The 25114-nt window shown below is 33.2% G+C and overlaps 1 protein-coding gene across 1 annotated transcript in view; it reads right to left on the reverse strand.

The window, feature by feature from the left end:
- Nucleotides 1–16763: 16763 nt before the first annotated feature.
- The window catches only part of LOC118202401 (uncharacterized), a 108395-nt gene continuing 100044 nt past the window's right edge, over nucleotides 16764–25114 (reverse strand). The window contains exon 23 of the mRNA XM_085813729.1: nucleotides 16764–17125. Within this exon, the coding sequence (XP_085669855.1) occupies nucleotides 16874–17125 (252 nt within the window). The 3' untranslated portion in view covers nucleotides 16764–16873. The remainder of the gene's footprint in view (nucleotides 17126–25114) is intronic.

Consider the following 25114-nt stretch of genomic DNA (forward strand, 5'->3'; position numbering starts at 1 on the left):
GTCGCCAAACTACCTGTTACCATATTCCAAAGATTAGCAGAGAAATCTTGTAGCATATCCAAAAATATATTATAAAATTCCCTGAAAATAAAGTGAGATCATAACTATGCAATCTACCCCAATGAGCACCATATCATGCTATAAAAAATTCTTATGAAAGAACATCTGATTAAACATACACTGTAAATTTATTTAATAATAGACAAATAGTAAAAGATGCATGCAGTATTAAGCAATGAAAAATCCAGCAAATCATTATGTTATAAGATATTAATTATTAATTTAAACATCATTAATTCACATCAACAAGAAGTTTGCCATTCAAATTTTTGAAATATGAATGCCAAAACAGGCTTATCATTGTAGCCCCTGATTTGAGGTCTACAAAAATAAACATGATTTAGCCAGTTGTTTTGGCTTACGGCAAAGGATTTTGATTAATGTGCCTTGAACTACTACTTTGTTTTGGTTTTTTATCCAATCTATTAATGCTTGGCAGTCTGAATCTGATTTAAATCCAGGTGGTTGTTCCATGTAAATTGGTTTATTCAAGTACCCATTTAAATATGCAGTTTTTACATCAAAAATCTTATTTTGTAGTTTTTGTAAACATCGTAATTTTCTTATCGATGGATCTTTCAACTTATTTCCAGACTTCATGAGCCTCCATTGAACTTAGTTCTTCTATCATTTCATACATCATACTACATAATCTTTTTTCATTGTTCTCGCTCGTCTTTTCTTCTGCTTTAGTTTTGCTAAAAATTACTTTTAAATCATGATCTACAATTTGTTTATCTTAAAGCTTATCTAATTGAAGCCATATCTTTCTCTTTATTGGATATTTTATTTATTTTATACGTGGAAATGTTCATCTTTGGAAAGGGTATATACTTTTCGCGATCAGGTAATTTCATATATATATCCATGGCTCAATTATGCACAGTTTGCAAATACTAATTATTTAACTTTAAAATTACGTAAAAAATTCACCTAAATTCCAGAATTATTTAATTTACTCATTTTTCTTTTTTGGTCATTGGTTTCCTTTAAATTGTTATTTTTAACCTTACAGTAATTATTCAGCAATATATTGGAAATGCATGTGGCACAACTTTTCAACAAATCATGCAATGATTTGCCACACTCACAAATACTATCATCCCAAATAATCCTGTTTTCAACTTTCTCTGTGATGAGACTTATTAATATAGATATTGATTTTTTGATGAAATGTATAATTTCTCATACATTTCAGATATTAGGATTGAAAATATTTTAAATGCAGAGGTATTAATGAAAAGCACAAATTCTGTTGGCCAAAATAAACCACCTTGATCAATAGCAGCTAAGTATGCAAAATCTTCACAATATTCAACTATTAATTCTTTGTCAAGAATTAAATTTTTCCTGCAAAGATTACAATTTATATGCTTCAATACAGATCTACAAACATATCCAGAAATGTAAATTAGACACATTATATCTTTTTCTGTAACATTAACATCATTGGATTGATGCAAAACATCAACAAATTCCTTATCAATAAGTTGATAATCATTAAAATCTTCAATATCATTACAAGAAAAATGTTGTAAAATAAATGAACCTTTCTCAGAAGACTGCATTTTAAGCAAACAAATTAATTTTAGTTTTCTTTCCAACTCCATAATCTGCTGTAAGGATACATTATAATTACAGCCACTCATTTGTCGAAATTGACCGAAACGTCCCTCAAGGTTATCTGTCTGAAATTTTCCTAAAAGAATAAAAGGTAATTTAAATTCTTTTAACAAATACTTTGGAAGTTCATTCAATGTTGCTGTTGTATGGAGAAGAGCAACTTGGGTTTCTTTTGACAGTTTCCCAATTTGTGACTTACAGTTTTTTGTTGTTGGGCAAAAATCGTTCCATGATATAAGCCACGAACAAAACTGTGATAAATATTAAGCTTTTATCTTCTGGTGTCCTTATAGGCTGCATAAATACATCTCGAAACTGTACAGCCTTTTTAGTGTTTAACATTCACAATTTTCCACAACTTTAAAATTATATCAATAAAATGTTTAGTTCCTAAGACATCTTTTCCATACCCAGTTCTATTATTCTGTGATTCAATTTGCAGAGCAGCTAAAGTCTTTTCATCGAAAAGTTTAATAGCAGTACTTACATTCTGCTTCTCTATAGAAGACTGAAATAAAACTTTTCTTGATAAAGTTGGAGCCATTTTAATATTATCATTTTTTTCTATTTCATACAATTTTTTTAAATGTAGAATGCTGGAATTGTAAACAATATTTGAGTTTTAAAATGACGGTATAAAAAATGTGAATGAAAAAATGTGAATTAAAATGACGGTATAAAAAATGTGAATGAATCTTTCTGATTGAACCAGTTGTTTCGTATAGATTTCAATAAATGAACTGTATCAAATAATATAAATATAGGAAGATTATGCATGGTAGGGTTTATAAATGAGGATTTTAATGCACCACCACAAAGCATTTCGAACATCTTTCTGTTAATTCTATTATTATCTGATATTAGAGTTACAATTCGATAGCCACAAGACTGTACATGATCAATTACTTGTTTTGTAAACATTAATAATTGATGTGATGATAAGTTTTTTACGGGAAACATTGCTACAATATCTGTGTTTTGATAATATAGAGCTTATCATAAATGTTTGCAGAGTTGTGGCCTCCATCTGTGAATTATCCGAAAAACCTAAAACACGACCACTTTTATACGAAACTTGTGGTTTTATATATATCTCATCTAATAATAAATTGACAATTTTTTCAGAATCATTTAAAATTTCACATTTTTTTTTTTTCAAATACATCCAGTGACTTGTTTGCAATCCAGAATCTGCTCGGCCAATTTTCAGAGATAACTTCCTTAAGTATGACGGATGAGGCAATATAAAATACTTACTGTTACATATAATATTGTAGCTGTTTGTATTACAATAAAATATATAACAAGACCAGGCAAGGAATTCTGCACTATACGAAGGCTGTTTCATTTGCATTACTTGAATCTGTTCATACAAAAACTTAAATTTCTCAGAATGTGGGTTATTTTCTGTTTCTGCACATTTCAACAGTAGTTTTGATATTTTATCTAAATTTAAATTGCAGTCATCATGAACATCAGAAGCGGAAAAACCATCCAAATGGCTAATCATTGTCTCAAGTTTAGACCATTTATCACATAGCTTTTCTTCTCCAAATATCCATTTGAACTATTCAATGGGAATTTCATTTTCATTGAAAAAAACTCTTACATTTAAATCTTCCAATATTTTTTAAGATACAAGCACTTTCAGACAGTTTAAAAATTCTAATTTCGATAGCCTTACCTTTGGTAATGAATATCCATGAAGAGGGAAGATCTATTTTTTTTTGCAAAACCATTTATTAGGTTTTCAAAATCGCTAATAATATCATTCTTTTTCCACTGTTCAAATTGTTTATCACAACGAATATCAATTTCTGCTTCTCTTTCTTCCGGTGTTTTTCTTTTTGTGGGAAGTTTCTTCGATAAATAAGATGGCTGGTTTTGAAAAATCGTTGGATAAGCATCTTTTTTTAAAGCTGGAATAGTTCTAGGAACTACTAATACCGTCCCATCATCACGAACAGCTTTATCTTCTCGAACGATAAATTCTTCAAAATGCTTAATGCATACACTACTGTGTTTGCCAGCTACAAAATCTTTGCGATTAATATTTTTTATCCATTTCTGAGGGAGTACAGGATCCGAAGGAATTTTGAAAGTGGACACATGTTCAGTAGTGCTATCGTAATTTGATCGGCATTTAGGTACACTACACTTTCTTGGCATTCTAAAACACACTTTTTCTTATAAATTCGAATTCACAATATAATATTTTACTTTCCGGTAAAATACGAAATTTTTCAGAAGAAAAAACACACGTAAACAATTATCTCACTAGCACTAGTCCTACGGCGAAGCAAGCTCAACTTACAAAATTGAAAGCCTAGGATTATGACGTCAGATCACGTGATCATCAGCTTGGAGCAGGCCTGTAGATATCTAGTTGGCCTTGGGTAAGGCATCTCACATATGTTCAAAGGGGCTGGCAAATCCATTCTGTGGATATCTTCACTTTCCAGAGTTCCTCAGCAGCATGAGTCCTGTGTGGTAGTTCATTGTCACCCATAAAAACAAAGTCGGAAGCAGCGGCACCTCGGAAAAGACGCAAGTGATGAGGGAGGATAATTTCATCACAGTAACGATCTCCAGCAAGTGAATTTCTGTCGAAAATGTGGAGCTCCATCCTTCCGTTCACCACAGTGCATCTCCATACAAGCACGCTGGGATCATCTCAAAGGTCGCTTTGCCGGATATCAGAGGTTATGGAAGCGCAATCCTACCTATCTCCATATCAAATGGCGATGAAAATCGTTTGTCAGACTGAAACGACTCTCATCGGTAAAGAGGACGTGAAGCGTATAGGACGGAGGGCGTTTGGTGACCTTTATGAGGTCACACTAAACCGACGCAAACCGAGAGCCGTGCGCAACTGCTCACCAGTTTTGCTTAAAAGCTTTCCAAGGTCATGAAACAACACTTTTACCATTCCAATTTTGTAGGTGACAGACATCAAACTACGCTCCTCCTCAAGTTTGCCAATCATTTTACCACGTATAAAGGCGTCCTGCTGTTTCCTTGTAACCATTATTGGACGTACATTCTCACGTTTACTTGCAGAAAAATGCACCTTCCTTTCTCCTTTTTAAGTTACCTTGCGCTAGGCCGTTGGTGTCGTCTCGGCCCGCCGACTCCTCGCATTCTACATGCCCTGACGTCACTGTGCTGATATTTGCATATGCATCACTTTTCTATATGAGTTAGCTTTTCATTGTACTGACCGTAAAAGCTCTTTTCAATAATTTTATGGTTGCATGTGAAAACGGAAATTGTTGCCCAAGTGTTGCACACTAGTATATATTTACTCAATTAGGAAACTTCCTAATTGAAATCTTAAAGAAGATATTTTATCATGCCTCTCCTTTTTTTTTTTTTTTTTTTTTTTTTTCTAGATTGAAAAAAGGCCAAAGAAATGAAGCAAATTAAGTACTGAATACTATCTTATTTGCATTTGTTCGGTTTGAGATGCATCCTTGGAATCTAATTCTATCCATTAAAACAGTATCGGCACTAATAATACGTTTTATTTATTTCGGTACCTTCATCTCGATGTGATCGAGAATTTTTAAACGAAGTGTTGAAAATTATTTCATGTAATTTCAGCAAAAATATCACTGTCCGTTCAACTGGATATAATTTGAAACTTTTTTAGTATAAGGGTACACCAATCAGATTGCAATATTAAAATTGTAAACGTTAAATTATGCTGGCATTATTGATGATACGCCAATACAATTTGGAGCTGAATTAAATCTGATTAGATATTACAAAACATCAAAAAATTTACAAACAATAAAAAAAAAGAGAGAGAGAGAGAGATTTCTAGAGACTCTAAACTGGAAAGTGTTTGGAGATTCCTTGCGGAAATGCTAAATTTAGTAAGACTATCACACATGGAATATTATTAAAAAAGATACCAAAGACCTTAACTAATAATAGCGTTAATATACCTGCTTATAAACACATACAACTTCCTTTTCCTCCTCATGATTCTTAAGCAGTAACATTACCAAAACAGTGAGGAGAATACCCATGAACACGGGTCTAAAACCTTCTTTTTTTGAAGAAAAGCCAGACCGTGAAAATTTTAGGCGCAACTGGCCAAAAAGCTGGGAGTTAAACATGATTATTTTCCCATATTTATACACATTTTGCAGATACATATAAAAAACGAAAAAAAAATATTTCCATTCATTAATAACTGTATGATAGAACAAGTTGAATTTTGTATTAATGCGATGAATGCAGCTGCTTTCTGAGATAATACTCGCATTTCATCACACTGGAGTTGAAAGTTAGTGTTGCCTATCACTAAGGTTGTTTACAAATGATCTATATTGCGATGTTACATACTTCCTTTCTGAGAACATTCTTTCATATTGGTATAGATATTAATCTGCATGGATATAATTTTAAATGACTGTAATTACCTCCCAAATTCTATTTGTTCAATTAGATTAGATTAATTTTTCTCAAACATTTTTAGCCTATCATTTTGCAGATGTCACTTCCAGCTGAAGGTCTGACAAAAGCTCCTGAATTATACAGTCAAATGGATTTTGAAATATGGAAATGTCTTTTGCACTTGCATTAAGATCTGAAAATTGCTGTTGTAACTACAATTTCAGAAAATACATTCTCCGCAAACTTATTTGGGAATGAGGATTCTGCTAATATACTAAGTGAGAATAAAAAAGCAACACCATTAACACATACTATGATGAATATGCAAATTGCCGGGTAGATACTGTGTGACGGAGTTATGCAGATGATTTTAAATGCATTGCATTTTCTCGCGAGTGAAACAAAAAATAAGGGAAGGAATCTGCAGAATTGACAATAGTTGCAATGCTCTATCAGGCATAGTAATCGTTTTGCGAATTGTTTTTTTATTGCATAGGAACTATTAGTACAGAGAATGTCAGGACGCCTACAACCAAGGCACTTCCAGCAGACAGACAAGTATATCAGTGGTATGGTGATCGGATCAAAAACAGCAAGTTAGTTTCTGCACTGAATCGCAGTAGACAGGCACCTATATGCATCTATAGTGCAATGGCTGTGGTGAAGACAGTTGGAAGAAGGTAATGTGACATGTTTCAGACATGGCGGAGCTGCCAGAGTGACTTCAATATATGGGGGCCAACGCTTCCACACACATTTTGTAGCAGACAGCACATTCTTGATGCTCTCATATTGAACAGGACCATTATTCGCTAACTGGCTAATGGTAGCCTAACATACATGGTGTCTATTAAGAAACCTGCCATTGAGCCAACAGCACAGGTGCCCCTTTGAAATGGTGTCTCTGGATAAAGCCACGTGGACTTCGGAGTGGCATAATATGTTTTCGGATGAGTCACGATTTTGTTTAATCATCTGAGTGGCACGTTTTTGAATCTGTCATGAAAATCTGCATTTAAACAGCATTTACCAGTTCAGTTTGTATAATTACTTATTTTAGTCTTCATTTTACAATCATTAAGATGACATTTGCATTATTAATAAAAGTAAGAATGCAAAATATCTTAAATTATAAGCCGATACATACCAAGTGATAAAAAATCTCATGAACGGATAGAGCAGTCCATGCTGCTGAGAGGGTTAAGCAGTGGTAGTCATTGTATACGAGTTTGGCAAAGATGTCACAAATCCAATCCAGTTGTAATAGTGAAATGCTACACTGCACATTAGAGTGCCATCATGGTTTGCAGCACCATGATGATAGCAAATCACGACTAGTCTGTGTTGTTGGTAGTATGACAGCCTAATGATACATTGATGATGTGCTCCATCTTGGTAACACTACCTTTCCTTCAGACGGTGCCAAGTGTCATTTACCAGCAGGATAATGTCAGATTACATATGGCATGCATCAACCAACATGCTCTGCAACTCCCCCATCAAACAAGCCTGAGATGCAGCTGGACATCGTTCGCATGCACTTTCATAGCCACGTTCAGAAGGTGAACCGTGGTAAATGTTTAACAGAGAATGAACATCAAGAGACAATCCACAACTCTTTGCACCTCTACATAGATATGTTGTTGCCTATATCACTCCCAGTGGTAGGTTTACAACTCATTGAGTATACTGTATAATCACTTTTTTTTATAAATGTATCATGCTGTAATAAACATTACTTATTGTTCACACTGGTGTCTCTCCTTTGGCCAATTTTAATCACTTTCTGCATATGCATTCACAGTGCTGCATTTTCACAGTCACATGTGCATTTGAAATCTTTTACAGCATGGAAAATGCTCAAATGTGTTCAATGTGATGAGTGTTTCAAACTGCAACAAATTCTTTCTAAATTATAATACCAATTGTTTATGAAGCTGCACCTTAGATAGACAGGGTTGCCACTCAAACACGAGAATGAAATTCTCAGACATTTCCAGGTTTTTCAGGCATGTTTTAAGAAAATTCCAGTCTATCCACGTAGTGCGAGTTGGCTGTGCCGAGAGGTAAATTAATTATGGCACCACTTGAAAAGACAAAAATTTGAAAATAACATACGACTTATCCTCAAAGAATTACTATTAAAATTATAAAAGGATGTTTTTTCATTGAAGATTGTGATTAGAATTTGCCGGATTTGGATTAAAATTTTTTCCAGCCATTTTGCAGCTAAATGAAGGAAAGAACGCTATTTAATAATATTTTAAAACAAATTCAGGTATTTTATAGTTATTTAGCAGCATACATAAGCAAAAAATATGTGCATTAAATTTCATGATGGTATGTCATCATACTGCTAGGATTAGTTTCAGGAATATGCCAGAGAAAATTGCCCGAAATTCGTAAGTATTGTTAACCAATAATAAATAAATTTTGAAGGAAGACACATTAAATGATAATAACATTAAAATAAATTTAATTACTTAAAAGATTAAAAACTGAACAATAATCAATGATATTTTGGGGAATATAATTAATATATTAAATGGTATTAAATATAATGAATAAACGAATATATTAAAAAGGGATACATTAAAAGGTAAGCCTAGATAACTGATTACAATTTTTTATTTTACTGCAAAATGACAAATAAGACATTTATTTAATACAAATTAAAAAAAGATTTTGTGGTAAAATTCTAGCATACGGTACTGCCTTGGCACGATTTTGAAAATTGTCGCCAACTTCAAAATGACCCGTTTACTGCTCATCATAAATATCCGGTTTACTGCTTATCATAATGCCTCCAAATCCTGTGTGTAGGATTAAATCAATTTTGCTTTATACAAGAATGGGAATGTATTTTCTTTCGTTTAACATGCACTGCACATGTGAATCGATCGATTCTCAAGGTTACTGGAAACTTGCTGTCTTTCTAAAAGACAATCTGATTGAAGCTGCAAAAATTGGCTCTATGCCAGCTGCCCGAGTAATGCTCACGCCATACATAATTCGTCAAGAAAGTAATCGCTCCCTACAATGGTGTAAAAAATCACTTTTGAGGGCGGGTTGCCATATCTCCGACTTTTCCAGATTTTGACTAAAATACTTAAATTCCCTGGCTTTTTTCAGTTTTCCAGGTATTGTGGAAACCCTGATGGATCACGTCAAATCTTAGAAATTATAGGTTGGATAACTTTTTTTTTGTGCTGCCATTTCTAGCATTCTTTAACACTAGAATTATGGAAGGGGTCATTTTTGACCCTTAGCGAGCTTTTATCTCTGACAGTTCTTCCTTTTTTTCGCAAATATCTTAATCTTTTCTCGACTTTTCCTAAATCATTTCGATTTACGAAATAGTAAAGGTTTCAAGAAATTCATATTTTTATTTTAGCCCTAGCAAATGATTATACCTAGAAATACGGCAGGTGTCATTTTGACCCCTTTGAGAGAAAAGAAATGTGAATACATTTCACTGTATTATCTGAACACTGTTACTTCTGTAAACTATTTTTATTTGCACCTGCTAAACAAAATACAAACAAAGGAAAAGAATACGGTGGGTCTGCGTAGTTTCACATTTGTCAGTCACATGATTTGAAATATGTGCAATACTTTTCTTTGTGGAAAGAAAAAACAGAAAAGAGATTATTACGAGTTGAACGTTGAGCTGAGGATTTGTAGAATTTTCGTAGATATTTTGTTTATTATTGATAATAAGTTCTAGTGGAAAATTTTATTCTATTTACATGAATTTATTATAGTGACGTACTAATGGTGCATAGAAAAGGACTAACGAATGAAGAAATCGTGAAACTGATGCAAGAACTATCTGATGCCGATTCCGGTTTTGAAATCGAAAATAATTCTACAGATAAAGATGGAGATGAAACATCTTGTGATTCTGAATTTATTATAGAGAGTAATCAGGCAATATCATCCTCTAGCTCAAGTAAAAGTATGAATGGATGTGTTTCTACGAGTTCAAATTCTGCCTCGTAGAATGCCAAAGCGGGAACTAGTAGACGCTCAAAAAGGAATATGAAATTCAACGTAATTCAGACTAACACTTGTAAAGAAATTGCTAGTGATGGAACTGTATGGAAAGTAGAAAATACTTCAAATACTTCTGGTCGGCGACCCTTGCAAAATATCTTGCGAGAAAATGCAGGACCGGCATCCTATGCTAAACGTCACATTTGTTCTGGTAAAGCTCTTAATGCGTGGAAGTTAATAATAAATGACAAAATTTTACGCGTCATAAAGTAGTGCATTGATGCTGAAGCCAGGCATAAACTTCATAATGACTCTTTCACTATTTTATTAGCAGAACTGGAAGCATTCATAGCGTTGTACGTAAGGGGGGCATTACCCGCCAAGGCCTTACCAATTCTTAGTTTGTGGTCCAAGACTTGGAGACCAAAGAGTTTTCATGAAAGTATGAGTAGATAGGTTTCTGGAAATTATGAAATTTCTTCATTTTGATAATAAACTAACAAGGTCTTCACATTTGAAGTGTGATAAATTTGCACTATGGAATACTTTTACAGAAAGCTGTAAGCTTTGCTGCAAACCAAATGAAAACATTACGATTGATGAAGTTATTCCCTACAAAAACAAGATGCCGTGTTTTGCAGTATATGCTTAACAAGCCCAATAAATTCGGAATAAAATTTTGGCTAGCAGTAGACGTTAGGACAAAATACTTATCAAACGGATTTCCATATTTAGGAAAAGATGAAATGAGACCAAGTGATCAAAATTTAGGAGAGAGAACGTAGTAAATCGTTTAGTTGATCCTTACAAAACTATTGGCCGAAATATAACTACAGGCAGTTTCTTTACATCAGTAAAACATCAACGAAATCCCTAAAATCCAAAAGATTGAGTCATGTTGGAACAGTAAATTGCGCAAAAAGAGAAATTCCCTCTAGTTTAAAAAATGTAAGAAACGAACTTTTTTCTTCAGTTGTGATGAAACACGACTATATAACACTTACATCATATCATGGTAAAAGGAACAAAAACGTAATTTTGTTAAGTACACTCCATTCATCAGTTGAATTTGAATCTAATGAAAAGAAGGTTACAAGTAAGGAAATGCAAAAGTAACAAAACTTTTAATATTTGCGACAACTGTTATAAATATGTATGCGGATATTATACACAAAAAATCAGAAAGATAAGTATGTGTGCTAATTGCTGCACTGACTAATATATTATCTGTAAATAAAATATTTCTATTTCTATGTACTCTTTATAGCAAAATGTTTTGTTTTAAAATACTTTAATATTTGGATTAAAAACCACTTTTTTTGGAAAAATTTGCATAAATATTTATACATTTCATTTTTTGTGTTTCTGAAATGAGAGCTATCGAAAAAAAAAAAAAAAAAAAAAAAAAAAAAATTACATTTTCCGATGGAAATATTTATATGCTTGTTCATTATTTGACTACATACCTGCAAAGTCTCTATATTCTTTAAAATAAACTGCAGTTGTCATAATTTGCGTTATTCTTTTTCACAAATATATCATATAGAGAAATATGCAGATATCTTATCAAGGGGTCAAAATGACACCTGCCGTAATTCTAGGTATATGAAGACCGCCGTAATTCTAGGTATACGAAGACCACCGTAATTCTTGTGTTAAATTTCTCATCTTTTAGAAATATTTTAACAACAAAAATGATGGGCTAATTTTTTTCTTCTGAAAAGCAGTTAAAATTTAAATTTTGATGAAGTATCTTCCTTTCCTGCCAAAATCCTCAAATTAACTATTATGCAACATGCATATATTAGAAGATAGAATTTTCCTCCTTGCTGTTATTATTTTTAACTAGAATAAGAGATGCTGACATTTTCCATTAAGCATATATCAAAAGCAATGAAATAGCAATAAAAAATTCATGCAATTTTTCAGTATTAAAAGTACAAATTTAAATAAAATTTTAAGAGCCATCTAAAGAAAGGATTGCTTAATAGTCCTAGTTATATATCATTTTATTATTAAACTAAACAAACTGGAACAACTTTACTTGAAAAAAAGAAACTATCATATTCACAGTCTTGTGATAATATGCATCAATAAAGTATCATGTGAACAATAGAGAGTTTTTCCCTGTCACATATAATTTAATTTCGATAAAGATACATACATAATTCTTACCTTGTTCTTTAAGGAAAGTAGAAATATGTTTGCTATATGCTCTTAATACACACTTTGATAACTTTCTTGAATAATATAGGGCTATTACAAATAATTAATGCAATTTAAAATCCTTATAATTTCCAAGTTATAGCTTCCACATGTTCATCACATTCATATAAAAGAAAATCCTTAAAAATTTTAAATTTGAGCAAGCAAACGTTTCCTTGTGACACATAATAAAAGAGATAAATGAGAGCTATTTTAAAAATGCCCAGTTAACAGCATAAATCACTTTGTATTTATCCACTATTACTGAGGAACATTCAGTTTCAAAGCAGTATGATACGGATCCATCAAGCCAACACAACATTCTGCAATGGTACTGACAGTTGAAGAACAATTTCCCCATATATAGACGGGTGTGTCTGGTAAATATGATAAACAAGTGTTTCTAACAAAACAGTAGATAAAAAAAAAAAAAAAAAAAAAAAAGAGTTCAATGCACATGTGTTGCATTACATAGTAGGAAAATATTAATTACCAAGATGAGGAGTTATTTTTTGAAGTTTCTTTCCAAATCTGAGTATAAAATCTTTCTAATTCTGAGTATACACTAGTGTGCAAGAATTAAGGATGAAGTCGAAAAATTAGCATATCAGCTGAATGAAGAGGCAGAGCGGTTAGAAAGACCAATCAGGAGATTAAGTAAGGTGATGTATGGTAGCACATGCGCAGATATGCAGGTAGATGTAATGGGGGAGTGTCTGAGTAGTATAAAGCATGTTGTCAGTGTAAGATCAGTATTTCTGGCAAAGAGATTGCACGCCGTATAGCAGTTAAAATCACACCGAGTTTCTGCTTCAGCGAGAAATGGTGAATAATCAATCTGTTAGACAACATCTGGATGCTTTTACCCGAGGTCGAATCATTGGGAAGTTGGAGGAAGGCGGCAGTGTGACAAGTGTGGCTGCAGAGTTCGGAATTGCTCACAGCATCGTTTCACGACTTTGGAGACAATTTCAAACTACAGGAACAGCTATCCGGGGAATTAGTAGTGGTTGTTCATGAGGAACCACACCTGCAGATGACCGGTATATTGCCTTACAAGCCAGAAGAAACAGGCGGCACACAGCGGGAGAAATCGCTAGACGCACGACACAGGCGACTGGACGACCCATTGCATTTTACCGTGGCCAGAAGACTGCACTGTGGTGGTCTGTTTGCACGACGCCCTGTACGGTGTGTACCTCTAACGCCTGCCCATCGGAGAAAGCGTTCGCTGTGGTGCCGGGAACACCGGAATTGGAGAGACAATGAATGGGGACGAGTACTCTTTACAGATGAGAGCAGATACAGTCTGAGTAGTGATTCTCATCACATACTCATCTTGACAGAGCAGGGAAGCCGCAATCATCCCTCGAACATCATCGAAAGGGACAGGTATGGATGTGGCGGTGTTCTCGTTTGGGGAGACATCATGCTTGGTAGTCAAACAGACCTTCACATCTTCGACGCAGATTCAGTCAACAGGGCCCGTTATTGTAACAAGATTCTTCTTCCATATGTGCGTCTTTTTAGAGGCGCTATAGGTCCGCAGTTCCTTTTCACGGACGACAATGCACCATGTCATCGCACAGTAGCTGCCGAACAGCTCTTAGAGAGTGAGGATATTGAACGTATGGATTGGCCGGCACGATCTCCGGATCTCAATCCCATCGAGCATGTATGGGATTTTCTAGGCAGACGCTTGGCAGCTCGTACCTTACCACCAGTAACGATTCCGGAGCTTCGATTGGCGCTGCAAGATGAATGGGCAGCAATGCCTCAACAACTCATTGACACCCTCATTCTCAGCATGGGCAGACGCTGTGAAATCTGCCCAACAGTCAGGGGAGATCATATCCCCTATTGAAGACCGGATGTTTCTTGCTGGACACCCATCACAGGGATGTTTCGGCCTTCAGTCGCATTGCGCTCCATGCTACTTTTTCAATAAAGCTTCTTTTTATCCCTCTGATTTCTCTTTTAGTAAGTGTTGCTTACATTACTCATGTCCTTACTTATTGGGGATCTTACGGTATTAAATGTGTTGATTTGGAAAGCTTTTGTACAAAGTTATATTGAAAAAAACAGTCTCGTTCTTAATTTTTGCACACCAGTGTAAGTTACATTCAGTGATATGCAATGAAAGTTAATTGAAGTCAATACTCTCACTCTCAAATATCTTCTTTAATTTTACATGGAAAGACATGGCATATTATGCAAACGTGTGCATAACACATCTCAAATATTTAAATTTGAGCTCTATAAGGTCTGTAAAGCTATTTTATGGAAACTTTTCCAGAGTTGCCAACTCTCCCGATTTTCGACCACTCTCCCGCCAACCCGATTTACAATATATTTCTCCCGACTTTTTCTTATTCTTAAAATTTCTCATGATTTTTATGCAACTTGGCTTAATACTTTGTTATATGAATAAAAAAAAGTGCTTTTGGACGTCTGAAAGCAATTGAATTTTCTCTACATTATATCTAAAACAAAACCTTGCGAATCAGATAGCTTCTGCTTTGTGAGTGAGAGCATTATAAATATCCAGAAACGTCGTTCTCCAGTTCTCCAATGGGCTTCGAGCTCCACTGCGTGTCAGCTGGCATATATTAGCCAATGAGGACAAAGCAAGTTGTTATTTGGACGTTCTTTTAGTTATTTCGTTCATTTTGTCCTGAGTCGTGTGAGTACACGTGCCTTAGGGAAATAGTTTTAGAAATTATCATCTTTTTGCTAAGTCTGCGAGAAAGGTGAAATACTCGTGTACGTTTCAAAAATCTTACACAGTTGACTTTCCTTCCATTATTTCCTCAAGAAAATGTAATAAATTTGCGATGTTTCAATTTCGTATGTTGGAAGGGCGGATGTTCTCAAACATGTGCGTACACAAAAACACAAGGATAACATGAGTTGTTTTGAAAAAAAAAACGAAAAATTAAATTTTTCTTCAGAAACAAAGGACCAAAAAGTTATTAATGCAGAATGTCTGTTCTCTGCCTTTTTACTGGAGCACAACCTGCCACTGAATGCATCGGATCACGCTGCAGCTTTATTTAGAAAAATGTTTCCCGACAGTGAAATCGCTAAGAAATACTCAAGGTGCAAGAATCAAAACAGGTGCAATTGTTAAAGAAATGGGTTTGAAAAATAAATCTTCAGTTATTGATTGCATTAAAACAGCTCCGGTCTGCCTCTCTACTGATGGAAGCAATAATACCGATTCAAAACTGTATCCAATTGTTTCTTTTTTTGATCCTGAGTCTTCAGAAATTGAGTGCAGTTTACTTTATGTTCCCATTTTAGAAGGACATTTGACAGGCTTTAATAGAGCACAGCTAATTATTAAAACATTAAAAGAAAACTGCAGGCACTTTGAATAATTGCTTAGCACTTGGTGCCGATAATGCACCAGTATTGGTAGACTTGGAAGGCTGGTGTTGCAGGCATCTTAAGAAAGGAAAATTCAGATTTTCAGATTATGAGGTGCACCTGTCACCTCTTAAATTTAGCAGCTGAAAAAGGGGCAACTTCTTTACCAATAAATGCGGATGAACACATTGTTGATATTTATTATTATCTTGAAAGGAGTTCTAAAAGGAAGGAAAAATTGAAACAGTTCCAACAGCTGCATAACAGCAGTTTACAATTAGAAAACTTGGATGAAGTTACAAAATCAGCTATGATTGACACCCAGTGGAGTTTAATTGCAAAACTGAAAGGTGCTGATGGAATTTTAAAATAGTGAACTGTCTAGAATTGTGTTGGCCATCTTGACAGTTCCCTATAGTAATGCAGAGTGTGAGAGGATTCTCAGGGTTGTTGCGAAAACGAGGACTAAATTTAGATCTAATATTAGAGACGGCACATTAGAAAAACTTTTATTAGCGAAAGCAGGCCTACGTGGCAATTGCTGTGAACAAAATGATGAAATTTCTTTCTTAAAGAAAGCAAAATCTGCCACTGTTTATAACATTTGTATGAAAACTGATTAAAGTGTCTTTTTTTTTTTTTTTCCCCTTAAACGATGTGTGTAATAAAATTTTTTTTATGTGTAAGGTATTTTTGTGTTGCTTGCATTTAAGAATTAGTTACTACTTAAAGTTAATTCATTATTAAAAACTATATTTTTATCATTTAAAAAGTCTTTTTAACATTGTGAAAAATCTCCTGATTTTTGAGTGTCATAGGTTGGCAAGTATGCTTTTCTATCGCTGCTTTCAAAAAGTATTTTATCTCATTTTGAGAAACACTGCAATTAGAAGTACATGTCTAAGATCCACATTTGAGAAAGTAAAAAAAAACGTACTCGAACACTTGTCTGCTACATAAAAATGCAAGATTCATGTTAATTTTATGCATTATACATTGTGTGCAGTTGTTTTAATGCTTCTAGCTCAAAGCTTTGAGAAAGACATAATTTGCTGTTGCAACAAAGAAAATAAGATTTCGAAAGATACTCTAAAGAATACTACATTTCTATGAAAGTTTTTTTTATTTAAAATATAATACTTGTAAATATGTTGTAATAAAAACATATAAATATACGAATATAAAATATAATATTTTAAAATGTACAAAAATAAAATCATGCATTTTTGGGAATAGATTCTCTTTTAGATTTCAAATCTAATATCATCATTACAGAAGAAATGGCGACAACAGGATCATTAAATTCTCGCTGCCTTCGTTTTCCAAGCAACCAGTCTGGGTCTATTTGAGGACTATCTCTCCAGTCTGAAATCTTCTTTCTTTTGTTCTTATCTATTGCTTCTTTACGTGTTAGCAAATAATGGAAGCTACGGATTTTTTCAACTGCTGATGTGTTTTCTTTGATAGCCTAATTTTGAGAAAAGAGCAAACAAGTGTTATATATTAATGAAATAAAAATACTGCTTCCAATATACATTGAAAACTCAGAAATTAAATGAGATCAAGCAATTTCTTTTCATTGTACAAAGTATATACACATACCGAGAATACAAATACAGTAGAAAGTCTGAAATATGAAATATGTTTTGTATTATTTTAAGTCTCAGTAGATGCAAAGAATAAGTTTCACTTGAATTTTTATATTTTATCTTGTGACCACAGTAAGTATTAATGCAAGGCAATAACTTGCTTTAATATGTAGAGATAATTTTTAAGGGTAAACAGTTAGTTATAAATTATTAAATTAGGTAGATGGATAATCTTAGTCATTATGGGTTTACATGACAACTATTAAATTTTATTTTTTAACAAATATTTATTAAAAAAGCCATATTAAAATCAAAATCTATTAAAATTTCACAGTTTAAAATATATGTAATTTATGACACAGATTCTTAAACAATATTACGATAATTAGACATTAAAAGCTACAAAACATTTATGTTTTGTAACAAAAACAGTCAACAAAATATTTATCCGCCATTATAATTTGAAGCCTTCCCAGACATTTTGGCTAGTTTATATCGATTTCCTTCTCTTTAAGCATCTTTTCTAACAATTAGAGATTTGTCTCAATATGCAAACCAATATTCTCGCTAGCTTCTGCGTGCTTTATCTCCCAACTTGTCAACCTTTCCACAATGTACCTATGAGGGTTTAATTGATCTGGTAAAAGTTAAATAGTCCAAAACCCCCGGCAGAACGTGAAGCATATTATTACTATATCTGAAATTAACTACAATATCTGACAAAGGTTTAAATAAGCCTCTTATTTAAAAAGAACTTAGAACATAAAGGCATGTTGTGATGCTAACAAAATCATATACAGCTCACAGTGACGCAATTAAACAAGAACAGTCAAATTCAAACTAATAATGTGGACTAGTGGTCAAAGATTATACAATTTAATTAAAATTTTATCTGGCTCAATAATTCTATCATATGAGGGAATAGAAACGGGAAATTAAAGTGAAGGCTGAAATCATAAACAATTGAGTAATTTACATAAAATAACTGCACATATGTTTGAAGAATAATTTTCTTTATGTATTCAGTTTCTTTCTTTAACACTTTTCCTTTTCATTTTAGAATTTTTGGATTTAATTAAGGATTTCTGTTATTCTAAAAAACACTAAATGCATTTAGAATGTACAGAAAGCATAATTTTCTTTATGTATTCAGTTTCTTTCTTCAACACATTTCCTTTTCATTTAAAAATTTTTGGATTTAATTAAGGATTTCTGTTATTCTAAAAAACACTAAATTCATTTAGAATGTACAGAAAGAGTGGCTAATTTTATTTCTTTAGTAATATGAACATTCAAAAGAAATATGAAATATATATAGTAAAGGCAGGTTGGTTACAGAGCTGATGTGGCAGAATTTCTAGAATTTAGTGACACACCGAACAACAAAATATAGAAAGGGCAAAATTTTTAGAATTTAGAGCAAACATTGGAAGCAGAATTTAGAAAGACACTAGGCAGCAGAATTTAAGATCCACAGAGATTGCATCAGGTGGGAAAATGCCTAGTGCCAGCTATGTGTATGATGTATTAAGAAATATTAGATAAATCTTTTAAATTGTAAGATTTCAGTTTCTTTATTAATAAAAAAATTCCCTTTCTATAATGCCTGCCCATTTGAAAAGATAAGAAGCAATTTTGATTTTTTCCATGCTCGTGTCAAAAATAGAGAAAATAAAGAGAACATGTTAAGATTCTAGTAAAACATTCACATATTATGTTTATATATATTCATATATTATCTTCCAGATGTTCTCCAAAAAATAAGAAATTCATTGCAAACATTCTGTAAAATACATCCATTACGTATAATACGTAATGGATAATATGAATGAAAATTTCTAATTACGTATAATACGTAATTAGAAATTTTCATTTAACTCCTCACATATGTATATCACTAAATCTACTACAGTTAAAAGTCATTAATCCGGACTCGTCGCAACTTCTATTCCGGATTATCAATTTTTCCGTATTATAGATCATCAGTTTAAATCTGGTAAGATGGCATGCAGAAATTATAAAATTAAAAATATGAAACCGTAATTTATGAAATAAAGAACAATTATGATCTAAAGGGTATTAAAAAAAAAAAAAAGGCTTAATATTTATTTGTTTACTTTATTAAACATTTATTTCAAAGTAAGTTGTTTAAGTTGCTTCGTTTTAATAGATAATACTTTCTCTTTAATTCTATAAACAGATAAAATTTCTTGTTCACTTACAAAGTTCCGCTGTTGAAGTCCTATAATTGCTGTGTCAAGAATACCGACTAATTTGTCAATCAAAATTTTTTCGTTTTCAATAAATAACCTCTGTGTCACTTTTTTCACTATCGGAAGTGAATTATAATGACGAGGAATTTGATTTAAATCATATCAAAGACGGAGTACATCGAGATGAAATACTACATTTAGTAAGGAATTATAAGCCGAATAAAATAAAAACATCTGTCCTGACGATAAGGATAGATCAACATCCAATTCATTGTGCCCCGCGGCGTCCCCCCTGTTGGCAGTGGTGATAAAGGGCAAAGCATATTTTGCTTCCCTTAAATAAAGCTAAGACTAATCTAAATAAAATTCATGCTTTATTCCACAAATTAAAATAAAAGAGCTAACACTGTAGCCTTTACATCAGCAAAAATATATATAATATTTTATACATCAGTATAAAATATAAATTCAATATAAAATCATTTGATTGAAAGCAAACTAGCATTATGATAACTCATAATAACACAAGAGAAACCGGCGTACATATATATAATACTCGGCCAACCCGCCGATCTTGACATCATCGGCCAATCAGCAGCAACCACGCTAGCTTACCTCTGATCAAAATTTGCATGTGGAAAATTAAGCCAACAAAATGCCGCCTTTTCCTCATGCAAAGACAAAAACAAAACTTACACAGAAGTTCATAGTTCAATTCTATTATATGAAAACACTTATTGTCTTTAAACACTGAAAACATCTAAACAAAACTTTCTTAAATTAACAGCAGTCGCTGCTTTTGTAAATAAGTCCGCAGTATTTAATTTACTGGTGATAAATTGAAGGTCAAACACTCCATCATTTCCTCAGGATGTGGAACATTTGATTTTCTCGTGCCCTACATTTGAAAGCCCTAGATTATGCTTACAGAATGATTTGAAAATGTTCGGAGTGACTTGGCCAGTGAACTTACCTGTTTTCGTGAAGTCCAGACTGCTGTTCTCTGCTTTTGTTCACTTTATTTATGCATGTAATTTTTATTGTTAATTTATATATGTAACCTTTAATGTTTTAGTTAACTTACTTACTTCTGTAAGCCCTGTGTTGTACATAGTGTTGCACGGGGAGTCTGTATGTTCTCAAAGAGGGGGGGAACTCCATCATTTACTAGTCTTCTAACAAAGTGATATTTTACATCTATGTGCTTAGTTCGGCGATTTTTCTATTGGTGATCTAGAAAAATCAATGGCAGACTTGTTATCACAAAATAGTTTACACTCTCTTAATTAAATTTTAAAATTTCATCTTGTAAGACATTTTTCGTCCCCATTAATTCCTTCGCTGCTTCAGATAAGGCGATATACTCTGCTTCCATGGTTGATAAACTTACACATTTTTATTTAACAGTTTTCCAGATTACCGGTACTTTATCTAAATATAATATAAATCCTCCCATGGACGCGTGGTCATCTCTATTACTTGCATAATCAGCATTTGAATAACAATATAAATTTATGTTTAATTTTCGATAAGTTTAACTTATATAATTTAGTACTATTGAGATAACCAAGCAATTTCAACAATGCTTCCCAATGCCTAATTCCAGGATTCTCCTGAAATTGTGATAAGATATTCACTGCATATGTAATATCAAGCCTTGTCCTGTTAGCTACAAAAACTAAACATCCTAACAGATTTCTAAAGGGTAATGCATGCATTTCCGCAATTTCTGCACTTGTAGATGGACAATCTAATTTTGTAAGAATAATGCCTTTAGCTATGGGAAGTGAAGTTATTGGTATCTGGAAATGTTTAAATTTTTCAAAAATTTCTTCGATACATTTTTGCTGATGTATAAAAACCCCATTCTCATTCTCTAAGAATTCAATTCCAAGTAACATTTTAGTTTTGACTAATACTTTAAGATAAAAAAAAACTTACTCAGCTGTGAAATTATTTTATCTATACTACATTGATCTTTACTAAAAATCACAATATCATTTACATATAACAAGAGAATTACATTTGAACTCTTATAAACACAATGACACCATTGAATTTTCTTAAAATGTAGATTTTCTAAAGTACTTTCATATTCACAAAACCATTCACAGCCGCTCTGATGTAGACCATAAATGGCCTTGTGTAGTAAACACACTTTATTTTCCTCTTTGATAAATCCCTCTGGTTGGGTCATATATATTTTCTCATTTAGGTTTGCATATAAATATGCGTTTTTTACATCTAACTGACAATTAGTCCATCCATATAACACACCAGGATAGTGAAAAATATTCTTGTGATTGAAAAATTTACTACAGGACTGTAAACGTCATCAAAATCTTCACCTCTTTTCTGCCTGAATCCCTGTGCTACTAAGCGTGCTTTGTATCTAACCACTTGATTCTTTTAATTTCTTTTTAGCATATAGACCCATTTGTTTCCTATCATAGTTTTATTTTCTGGCTTTTCGACTAATTCTTAAACCTTTCTTTTCTTCATTGTGTCAATTTCTTCTTTCATTCCCTTATCCCATTCTTCGGCATTTACTGATTTTCATGCTTCTTTAAAATTTTGTGGGATAACAATTTCTACGGAATTTGCCTCTTCAGACACGGAGCTAGTCTCGTGTTCTACAAAATTAACTTTCTCCGAGTATTCGTTTTTTCCACTAAAATCAAACTTATCTTTTTCAAATTTAATATTTCTTGCCTCACAACACTTTTCAATATCATTATAGGATCTAAAACGGGTGTCTATTCCCTCTACTTAATAATATATGTCTGTACGTATTCCATCTGGCCTTTTAACTGCTTTTCTTTTCCAGTTTAAGTCTGATACTTTTTTCGGAGTAGATTTGTCATCTGACAACTTTATTTCTTCTCCAGAAAATTCCTGTTCTTCATCTGATTCTGCTAATAGCTCAGATTCCTCTAGTCTTTTAAATTTAGGTTTTGATTTCTGTTCCAAGATGCCATTTGCTGCATACAGTTTTTCATCAAACTTCACATTACAGGTTTCTATTAGTCTGCGTTCTTCTGGCAGCCATATCCTGTAAGCCCTAGTTTCCTTCGCATATCCTACCATGATTCCTTCTTTGCACCTCGTTTGTAATTTATTTCTAATCTGTTTTGGCACGCCAACATAGGCTTTACAACCAAATATTTTAAAATAAACAACACTGGGTTTTCTATTTAGGAACATTTCATAAGGGATTTGGTTGCTTTTATGACATACTCTGTTCCACGTATGTATGAAACAGCCAAGAGCTTCTGCCCACCATTCTTTTCCCATCATTAAGCATAGCTTTAACTGCGTCTAATGCCATTCGGTTAAAACGTTCACACACGCCGTTCTCTTCTGGGGTGTATGCGTTTGTGCGTTCAACATTAATTCCATTTTCGGCTAAATACCCTTCGAATTGCCTGTTACAGAATTCCCCACCGTTATCGGTGTGTATACTTATTAATTTTCTATTCGCCAGTCTTTCCATTCGCCTATGATAATTCTGATGAAATTAAGTTGATATTAAGTTGTAGAACGATTCCTTTTTATTTTTCATACAATACACTGTTGCTGATCTACTATAGTCATTCAGAATAGCAAGGAAATATTTACTCCCACCCTTAAATGGAACTGGTAGTGGGCCACGAACGTCTAAATAAAGTAACTGCAATGGTTTATGCGATCTCTTCGGAACAGTTTTAAAAGTTATTCTACTAGATTTAGCAATAATACATGGTTTACACCTCTTCATTGGTTTTCCAATTTCTGGTATCCCTTTTACGCTTTGATTCTTACTAATTTTCTTAACATAATCAAAATTTACGTGGCTAAATCTCCGATGCCATAGTATCACGTCGTCTACTATATTTAACTTTCCAATTTCTGTACCGTAACCAGCCTCCTTTTTATTTGTTGCATATCTAAATGGTTTTACAGGATAAAGTCCGTCATATTGTTTAGCGTAGCATAATCTATCCCAATTATTAAAGTATATCCACATCTTCCCTTTTGAAATCACAAAATAAGCACCTGCGATTTCTAACCTTGCTCACGATAATAAATTTCTTCTTAGATTTGGATTATATAAGACATTATCTAACTCAATCCAATTTATTCGATTGCCTACTTTTACTGCAAATTTGACGGTACCCTTTCCTAGTACTTTACTTTCACAATTTCCTACAGCTAAAGACATACGTATATCGTTTATTTCTTCAAAATTTGTCATTAAATTTCAATTATTACAGAAATGAGTTGTAGCTGCAGTACCTACCACCCAATTAAATTTATCTGCGTTACCTCCTTTATCTGTAGTTGTTACATAATTTTCTACTAACATTAATTCTTTATCTTTAAACTGTCCATTTTTATCGTCTATTTTAAACTTTGATTTTTACTTATATTTTCTTTACATTGAGCGATTAAGTGTCCAAATTCCTGAAACAAGTTCCTATTCTCATATTCCCCATTTTTTCCCTTAGATTTAGTTTTATTTTCAACTTTATCTTTCCCTGCATTTGAAACAAGAGTATTAAACACGCTTACCTTGCTATCTTCTAAATCGGCATTTACCTGGCGATGTCGGCTTTCTTCCCTTACCAGTTCTTCAGCAATTCTTTCCAGTGTAAAATCTTCGTCCTTCCACCTATAGATAGACTGTAAATGCTGAAGTAATCCGGGGGTAATCTCCTTATTGCCTGAAATCCTTTAAAAAGATCTGCCAAGTTGTGACCAGCTTCAGCCAACTTCTTTGCAGTCATTCTTATCCTCGCGATAAATAATCCTATTTATTCATTTGGCGTATATTTAATACTAAAAAATTCATCCAGCAACTGAATTATCCTTGCTCTTGTTTTGGGTTCGAATTGTTTCTGTAGAACTACCCATGCTTTTTTACCACTTGAACATTCTTGTATCAGCGGCCTGAACTCGGTTTTAATTCCATAATATAATGTAGTGAAGGCTCTGTTCTCTCTCAGTATGAACTCAGTGCTTTTCACGCCTTGTTGCACTTTTATCTAATTCTTCTTCTTTGTCTTCTATGAAGCTCCAACAGTTTCTATCCAGTAACAGCATTTTCATATCGACTTTCCATCGATCCCAGTTGTCATGGTTTAACAGCTCAAAACCTTCAGGTAGTAATGACATCTTCAATTAAGTGTGAGCAAAACGACTTGAACAAACTTCTAAGACAGGTCAGCTTCTTTTCGTGGATAACGGCCCTCTTCACCTACATTCCTTCAATGCTGAGTTGAACTGAATAACCGATTAGCTGTTGGCGCCGGGCCCATAACCCTGTTGGCAGTGGTGATAAAGGCAAAGCATATTTTGCTTCCCTTAAATAAAGCTAAGACTAATCTAAATAAAATTCATGCTTTATTCCGTAAGTTAAAATAAAAGAGCTAACACTGTAGCCTTTACATTTAAAATCATTTGATTGAAAGCAAACTAGCATTATGCTAACTCATAATAACACAAGAGAACAAGACATTCGCCGATACCGGCGTACATATATATATAATACTCGGCCAACCCGCCGGAACACATGATAGTTACTTCCTATCAACTTAGCCTTGTACAAAGTTGAATTCTCATCATCAGTAACTTTAATTTGCCCATTTTTACCAAAAAATCTTGCTCCATTGATAT

This window comes from Stegodyphus dumicola, chromosome 3 (assembly GCF_044657685.1).
Source record: "Stegodyphus dumicola isolate Sdum_Otavi_A_Nest chromosome 3, ASM4465768v1".
Taxonomy (NCBI): domain Eukaryota; kingdom Metazoa; phylum Arthropoda; class Arachnida; order Araneae; family Eresidae; genus Stegodyphus; species Stegodyphus dumicola.